Here is a 9,546-nt window from a genome sequence, read left to right on the forward strand (position 1 = left end):
CTTCTCAATCAATACAAATCAAATTAAAGATGGAAAGGATCTATCTGGAAATAGATGAGTGACGAAGGATTGCTCTATGCTCGCATAATTCTTAATTTACGATAGCCATACCCTAATGAACCATTGAATTAAAATAGGAATTCGCTGAATACCATTTTCAAAGAATAATTTTTGCAGCACAGATATCACAGTGCAACACTTCAAATTATATGTGAAATTGATATAATAACAGATTAATGAGGGTCAGTGTTGCACGCCAAATTTTGTTTTTTTAACATGTAAAATTTTCTTTAGGTAAAAAAGGACATTTTTTAACACCAGTTTTCAAATGGTTCTAGTGTGCCTGGAGTGTATGGGACTTAACATTAACTTCAAACTGGTCGAGTGGGGACCTGTGGCTGGTGAGCAAAAGCAACACCTTTGGCCCCGACAAGCCAAAAGGTTGAAAGTTACTTCCGGTGCCGCGTTCCGTAGCCGCCAAGGAGGAAAAGACAGGCGAGCAGACCGAGTCCTGCTCTGACTCGAAAGTTTTCATTGAGCATTTCAAGAAAATACAAGCCAGACGTCAGATGAAAAACATGTGAATGCTAACGGATATTGAAGCCATAAATCATACACTAGGGGTGGGAATCTCTTGGCACGTCACGATTCGATTACGATTCAGAGGTCAACGATTAGATTATAAACCGATTATCGATGCATCTCAATGCAACAATTTTGTGTACATTTCCATTCACGATTAAAAAAAAAAAATTAAATATGAGTTTTCTAGTCACTTCCTACTTTTATGATAATCATTAAAGAACAGGTTAACAACAGGTTAATTACCTTCTCTAATATTTTATTAAAGAAAAGGCTTTTCTTCGTCATGAGTAGATATTACTTTATATGAACAGAAATTCCTCCCGTTACAGGCGATGAGCATATCCCTGAGAGAAAAACAGTTTAATGTAGCCTATATAAAAATAAAAATCTGTCAATGCAATAATCAACGTAGCCTGGCGCCGTGGGATAGTATCTTACGTTCCATACAGAGACGAACAAACTATGAGTAAAACCAGAGACTGTCCATGGAACAAACAACAGGGTCGCTGCCATATTTATGCCGAAACAACGTTACGTTCAGTGTTTACGTAGCTGCTACCGTGTTAGCCTAGCTCTAAGGGAGCCGAACTCCATTGCCCAAACAAGCATTTTTAAAGTTATTTGTCTTAACGGACAGACTTAACAAACCTTGACTTCTGACTTTTTACTAATCGTACTTCGGCATACTCTTTATCCGTAAATTGTAATTAAATCACAGCGTCGTTTTTTGATAGCGACCACTGCTGTGAATGCAGCCCTATGAGATTCCCCGATCCCCCTCCGGGTAAAGGTATAAACTCGGACAGGGCGCCGTTTAGTTTCCCGGTGTGTCTGCAGCCGGTGCCCGTCGGGTTTCTCTCTCAGCCGTGTCTCTGTTATATGCAACGCCACAGAGTGTCCGGGCGCTTTCCGAGTTTCGCCTTTTGCGTTGCGTAAACAATTCGGGATAAAAATAAGTGATTTTTGACATTCGTGAATCGTTTCCGAATCGTCCACATCCACATCGCGATGCATTTAAGAATCAATTTTTCCATTGTCCATTGCTGCCGTGCAAATCATCAGGATAATTCTCATGTATTCCCTGCACCCTGCTCAGGTTATGAACTCTGTGTTTATTAAATCATTCTGTGAAATAAAAAAACAGAGGGATCATACAGAAGACTTTACCATGACGCAAAAAATGCAAAAGAATGTGATAAAATAGCGGCTATAATCTGACCTTTGAGGGAAAAGGGGGAGGCCTAAAAAGGTTGCATGCGTTTGACAGCGCCAGCCGCTGAGCTGAAGTGACTTTTCCCTTTGGCCAGTGAGACATCCATGCTAACCTCCCTATCCCGCTGAGTGGAAAAGCTGTATTGGCCACAACAGCACAGCAGTGTGCTGTCTACACGCAGCCCAGGAATCAACAGGCTTCCGCGAGCCTTTGTCCTACTCTGCTTTACTGAGTATATATAACAGAGCCTTGAAAAAGTCTTAACTCAACACAGTGTGCAACATTACAGTATCACTAAAGCTGCTCCTGCAATATATCAGCGTGTCCACACAGGAATGTGCACATCTTCGATGCCTTTGATTTGAAGTACGCCGCGACACACATTGTGTGTGTGTGTGTGCGTGTGTGTGTGTGTGTGTGTGTGTGTGCATGTGTGTATGTGAGAGAAGAGATTGTCTATATGATGAAAATTATGTAAATGAACCATGGCAACAAGGCTGAGAACTTAATGTTGAACCAGAGTGACTTCAAATAAGAGATTTGATGGTCAAGCCAGAGAAGGTTTTATCGTGATGCCTCCACCAGTGAGTGGGCTGCTGGGCTGCTTCGAGCTTATTGCACTTAGAAAGCAGCTTGACACTCAGCGTGAGCACTTGTTAATGCTAAACTCAAAAGCTGAATTTCTAAGCAGCACTGCAGATGAACATCAGAAAGTGCATTACTCCCAAACAATAAAATATTCAAATGACTCCACACCAGGGAAAATTAAGTACATTTCCAGCACAGCAATACCTCGACGGCTGGGACTGCAGTGGAATGTGATTACTTAAGGCGGTATTTCAATTACATTGTTGACATTTGTAGGGAACACACATCACAACTTAATCAAACCAAAGTAAGTGGCTGTGGTTGGAGTTTCTGTTTGTATTATAACTGCATAGCTCAATCACGATTGACGACGAGTGGAATTGATCTTCTCATCTTCTATGACTCTCAACGACAAAGCTTTAGGTTTACAGTGAATGCATGCAATCAAACCAAAGAGGGGCACACACAGCCAATCCAACAATGGATCACTATAAGACAAAAGAAGAGACTTACTGGCCGCCTGAATACGAGCCTTGCGGCTCACCACAAGCCCAAAAGAATTCTGGGCAACACACTCGTAGTCGCCCTCGTCAGACGAGCCGTCAGATTTAGTCTTCTGGAAATGAGCGATCAGGAGTGAGCCATTGATGAAGGTGGTGTGATGCTGATCCTGAGTTAAAAGCAGGCCATTGTGCCTCCACTGTGTCGTAATTGGGGGGATGCCGTCCACCTGGCAGTGGAGCATGAGGGGCTGCTCCTGTACGGCAATGACGTCACTGGGCTCCAGTGTGAAGGAGAGCTCCGCTTCGCACATCACACCTGAGGAAACACACAAACGCAAATGATAAGTACATGGCTGAGTGAGAAGGTTAATTCTTGTAAACGAGAGGAGACCAAACAAAGTTTCTCATCGCACAGTTTTCCTCAGCGAATTTCATCAGTGGACTCTCATTAGCTTCTTCATGAATCGCAACACTGAAGCTGTGTTTTCTCATCCATTCATCCCTTTTCCGTCCCTAACTTACATACAAACTCACTATTCACAAGGGAGTGCAATAGTTGTGGCCTTAATTCTCACATTACTCTCACATATTAAAATGCTTTTTATGTCATATGAATGATAGCAGCTCACTAGTCTTTACAGCTAACAAAAAAAAACCTTGACTGAGGTGCAGGGTACAGTCCCAAGGGAATTCATAGGATCCCATGCGCCATACGAGCATGTGTACTCTTACTCTCTGTACTATCAACACACACACACACACACACACACACACACACACACACACACACACACACACACACACACGCACACACACACACACACACACACAAACACACACACACACGCACACACACGCACACACACAGCCTTGTAAGTGCTGTACCAGCTAACAAGTGGCAACGGCTTTGTTACCGTGATACCTGTGCTCTTTTTCACTGCTCAACGCAAAATAATATGTGACCACAAGTATTTGTAGTGATGCTTTCCAATGACGTGAGGGGAGGATATATATATATTTCTTTTTTCAGTTTCCGAGAGTAAAGAGGGGAAAGTGGGGGAACAATAAATAAAGGATGTAAACAGCCTGACCTGACTTGGTACTATAAAAGAGGAGCTTAGCGGGCTCTCTAGGTATCGTGTTTCAGCCGCTGATGGACTAAGCACTACCAGTCTCTGCCTCAGGCCCTGGAATCTGGTGGGAGGGGGGCTAGGGGAGGGCAGTAGGGGTGGGGGCAAAGCACAAGGGTCAAAACAGAGAACCTCCGGCTTCATCCCTCAAATTCCAGCCGGGAAATACTTCCCCTTAGGTGCAGACAAGGAATTCATTGAAACACTCCTCCATGAAGATTACATATGGAGTATAATGCAAAGAAACTCTTCTTGCTCTGTATCCTCTCTTTATGTGACCCCCCCTCTTTTTTTTTTTTCACTCAACAAGCACCGAAAGTAAATGGCCATGGGACCAGAGAGACATCAGTGCTACCACTTGTGAAAAACAAGGGGGTGGTGGTGGAGAAATATTTAACCCTTAGCTGGCAGGCAGTGATCCCCCTGCTGCTCTCCATAAGATGATGTTGGCCACATGAGCTCCATCTCCTTTGGTCCACAGATGAGTTGTTCTCACACGGGGAAGCAGCAAGCAGAGTAGGGAATAGCATCCAAAGAGCTTGTGGCCATACATCCAGTCAGTCACACTCCATGTTTTGATCAAAACATAGAGAACTCTCTAAGACAATATATACTGAGCAAAATGCCCATGGATAAATTTGAGGATGTAAAACTCATGTGTTTTACATCAGATAAGATCGATTGTTATTGCTTAGCTTTCAAAACTGTCACATGACATTAGTCAATGTTATCGCACCTTGCAGCAAACTGGTTAATAACATTTGAGTGTTCAGTATGTTACAATGGTATTAGGAGTTAATTAAACAACTTTATTGATGTATTATATACATCCTTGTTACGTCAATTAATCTGTTTCTTCAATTAGCCAGAACAATGTAAGTGTTCTTGGACAGGGGATAAGCAGATGTTGCTCTTTGTGTGGTTTGGGCTTAAGTCACTTGTGAATGCTGAGCATCAGGCGGGTGTGCAGAGAGTAGAGCACAGCTGTGGAAACTGGTGCAACGAACAAGGCATATCCACAGAAACACATGTTCACAGACGTGGGTCTACAGTGATGTGGATTTTCATGGTTAGATAAGGAGATGGACAGACACACCCACCCCCACAAAACACACACACAGACACACACACACACACCGTAACGCAGAGGAACGAGACACTAGCATGTGGGATTACTGGGTGAGACCAGAGACAAGTGTTGGCTAAGTGTGGCTCATGCCCTGGCTTACTATTGACAGATAAGTGTGGCTGGCTGGCACAAAGGTTTACTGCTGCAACAGTAAAGTGAGGATCACACACCAGCTACTGACAGACAGATGGAGTTAGCACACGGGAGCACCGCGGCGCTGATGGAGCTAAGTGAGCTTGGGACACACCACAGGCTTCTTATAGCAGCAGCACAACTGCTTGGCATCATATCATATGATAGCCCTGTGGAGAAACTGTTTGGGATTTAGTATTAGTATAGAAATAGAAAGAAATGCTACATAACAGAATAGCAAATCACGATAGATTCAGGGTAGATTTGACTGCTTTCTCTCTTTGCTCCCTCAGCATCCTTCTGTTGCAGCTCTCACTTCTCCATAACAATAAATAGAACATATTTCTAAAGGACGTCTTTGATTTGCTATGAGAGACTGCATCACGTTAGGTTTGTTTGAAATGGGGTACAATGTTTTGTACGCTCGACAAGAATTGTGGATTTATAATCTCACCAAACTGTGGAGGGAAAGCTGAGCCAGCGTTCCACGCAGACAATGATGCACACCACCTTTATTCCAAAAGTGGAGAGTGTTAAACAGAAAGAGACTTACAAACGGGTTGAATACTACTTTATAGATGCTTTCAAGCATGCAAAGCAAAATCCATAGGCCTATATTTGCATCTAGATCCAGTATATACATGCATGGATGAAACAGAGTATAAATTAACTTCTAAAAAGAGCATCAACAGAAGAGCTTGGTTTATTTTTTATGAAGCATAGTGTCTGGCTTAAAAGCAATATTTATTCTACTTCCAGGGGGAAGATCATGCACACAACAGTGATACCTGCATCCCCGTCTAAAGGCCTGTACTTGATCAATTACAAATCAATTCCCTTCTTTTCCAGCTATGTTTATACTCATTATAATAACAGCAGTTCAGTGATGATTACACAGAAATGACAGTAACATCGGTTACAGTCGTAAAATGCGACACAAGAATGCTGAGAAATGGTGCATTTGATGGCATGGCAGTAGATGTAGGGCAGCTGTTGCAGAATTCACCTCTCTACTGTACTTTTCTCTCTCTCACAATATTCACCTGTAGAATCTTTCTAAAGACTGATAATTGAAACATCTTCTAGTAGCTTTGGATTAAAATTAATGTGTTTAGTTGCTTCAGTGAGCAGCAATGTAAACAGTTATAAAGTGAAGTGACAGTTGTCAGTATTTCTCTATTCCATGCTGTGATTTAACATTGATACAGTCATTTTCTTCTGAAGCTTGAACCAGAAAAGCGAACTCATCCAAGCACTTGCCCTTTGATGAACTACATTTTTTTTTTTGTATCATAAGATCTTCTGAACGATCTACTCCAGTTCATCTGACAGTTTCAGCTCTTTATGCTGCAAGAGCTCTAATGCAAATACTCTTCTTATTGCTTCTTATCTGCTTAAAATGTCATAAAAAAGTGCCTTCATCTGAACTGAATCTAATCTCTGAGGCAGACTCAGAGAAAGAGGTTCATTTCTTAAAAGCAATGGGGATATTGGAACTACATCCATCACAGAGCTGTGTTTCTGAAGGTTTTGTTCCCAGTCCTCTGACTGAACATGTTATGAACCACTGTGTACTAGCCTTTATGATCCCAGTCGGGGCCATTGTGGGTCCCTGTGTGGTATGCTTTGCAAATACTCAATACTCCCTCCTGCCTTTGAATTAAGGGGCCTCGCATAGAGAGAGAGAGAGAGAGAGAGAGAGAGAGAGAGAGAGAGAGAGAGAGAGAGAGAGAGAGAGAGACTGTCTATCATGGTGGACAAAGGGGCAAAAAAAATTTTTTTTGAAAAGGAGGAGAGGGACAGTCTTGACATTTAATCTGTACAAATATTCTCCCCAGCAGGCAATAACCAGAGTCTTTTAATCTATCCTCAGAGCAATAACCACTGTCATTTCAGCCAGCCATGGGGTGGTGTGCTGTGAGGGTTCACCAGCCCAGAACTCTCATCTACTAGAAAAGTCCCCTGATAAGAAAATTAAATGACTTCACTTTTTAAATTGAAGTCGAAGAGTTGAGCTGTGGGATATTTTAATCGCTTTAAAACAAACAAACAAACAAAAAATAGAGGGAACGGTAAATTGGAATTCAAGTCTTCAAGCACATGATAACTGCAATATCTTAATATCTGTTTTCTTAAAGTTTTCATACGTTTCATAAAGAATTAACGCATTTTACAGACTTCATGTTTTTTTTTATATTGAGATCATGTGGTTAACAATAACACTGAAAGTGGCTTAAATTCTTCTGCCTGTAATACCGAGACACCTGATCAAGAAGGCAGTCATGAAAAACTAAGTATTTTCTGCAGAATTTACTGCTATTGTATCGCAAAAACCCCGTCTTTGTCAATGCAACGATAGGACACATTTCAGTCGAGCATTCTTTACATTCCTCTGATCATGTTTCCACTAACGCGAATATGAAAACAATCCAGAAAGTCTGCACATTGCGTTGCACGTGGCTACCGTGTATTATGATGGTGCTGCTGGCGAGCCATCTGGACATGAATATATTGCGCATATTAAGTGATGACTAGAACACATCGAGTTGGAGAGAATGCACACCTGATTTAACTTTGCACATGTCACCAAGTGTCCGCGTGTAACTCTGTAACCTTGCAGGTAGGAACCCCAGCGTGCACGCGGCTCCAGCAGCCTCTGGTTCACGTTGGCATTCACAGGGAAATAGTAACGGACACCGGAGAGGGGCCAAGTTCAGGGTTAGTGGTCAGCAGCGCACTTCTCGCTGCTTGCCGCATGCACAACCATCCCGACACAAAGCTATCACACCCTGCAGCACCGCGTTCTCCGCTCGGGTCATGAGAGGAGGCTTACTTACCGGTTAAAGCATTAAGGAGTATTCCCAAAATGTACGGGGCAAGGCGGCGGCGCCTTGTGGATGCCATTTAAACACTTTTAGGAAAATATTCCAGCACTTGCAGAAGACAACGTGAGTAGACGGTGAAAAAAAAAAACCCCAACACACATAGATATCCAGCATCAGCTACTACATGTTCCGACCTACAGTGCTACAGTTTGGTGGCTCGCCGGGGTCGAACACGCTTTCGCCATTTTAGCCATCTATCAGGAATCTGTCAGCATCCCGCTCTCTCTTTCTCTCTCTCTCTCCTCCTCACTCACTCACACTGCTGTATCCCAAAGACAGCCAGCCTGCCTCTCTCTCTCTCTCTCTCTCTCTCTCTCTCTCTCTCTCTCTCTCTCTCTCTCTCTCTCTCTCTCTCTCACACACACACACACGCACACACACACGCACACGCGCGCTGAATCTGCTCTCGGAACAAAAGAGCCGACTGCTGACTGCTTCGCTCCCAACGCACGAGAACCTGCAAAAACTGCCTGATTTCTGCATGTCATAAAACATAGATAGTACTTGTAGCTAATATGTGCATATATGCAGTAACAACAGTAATCACCAATCACACTAATAAATGATGATGTGATATCCACGATGACCAGATAACAGATCTATGATGTGATGACAGGCTACTGATAATATAATACATACAGATTTATAGTCATAACAATCTGTCAATGGTTGCACATATGTAGACATGATATATATATGATGGGACAAATAGCTAAACCGTTTTGACCACACTGAACATGTGACAGGTGTGTGTAGGCCTATGTATAAAAAGAAGGCTCGGTTTCACGAAGACAATAAAAACAACAATATGAAATGATGTGAAGTGGGTGTGTTTTATTGTTATGGTTCGACACATGTGAAACTGATATGATAAATAAACAAGGGGGACTTCGAGCACCCGAGTTACAACAAAGCAGCGGTGGTTTAGCTGTACTCGATCTCCCCCTAGTGGGAGAAGGAGGAGGTAATGTAGGCTCAACTTATCCAGCGGATAGTGTACCTGTGGTATCACCAATGGGTATCACATGTAGGCTATAGTTACACTATACATACACTGCTGTGTCTTTTCCTCCTTCTTCTCTATGGTTGGGCTAAACTGTTAATTTATTGCAATTAGGGCTGCCACTATTTTAATTCCTTTTTGACTTGATTCACCGTTTTAGTTTTAGGATTATATGAAGTGGTCCTTTCCGTAAAAGCCAGTGGTTGAGTCCAACGTATTATATAAGTAAACAAGGTGAACCTCTGCGCTCAATTTAAAACAAAGCTGTGCTTGTTTAGTTGCACTCGACCTCCCCCTAGTGGACCAAACATATACTTCAGCTCTAAACAGTCTCAACATCACCAGGATATTATTCATTAATATATAATATAAAGACTT

General features: G+C 42.5%; 1 protein-coding gene across 1 annotated transcript in view; it reads right to left on the reverse strand.

Annotated features, from left to right (window-relative positions):
* igdcc3 (immunoglobulin superfamily, DCC subclass, member 3) overlaps nucleotides 1–8,195 on the reverse strand; it is a 49,224-nt gene extending 41,029 nt beyond the window's left edge. The window contains exons 1-2 of the mRNA XM_084009108.1: nucleotides 8,118–8,195; nucleotides 2,900–3,205 (exon numbers count right to left, since the gene is read on the reverse strand). Coding sequence (XP_083865234.1) covers nucleotides 2,900–3,205; nucleotides 8,118–8,184 — 373 coding nt within the window. The 5' untranslated portion in view covers nucleotides 8,185–8,195. The remainder of the gene's footprint in view (nucleotides 1–2,899; nucleotides 3,206–8,117) is intronic.
* Nucleotides 8,196–9,546: the final 1,351 nt, after the last annotated feature.

This window comes from Eutrigla gurnardus (assembly GCF_963514095.1).
Source record: "Eutrigla gurnardus genome assembly, chromosome: 1".
NCBI lineage: Eukaryota > Metazoa > Chordata > Actinopteri > Perciformes > Triglidae > Eutrigla > Eutrigla gurnardus.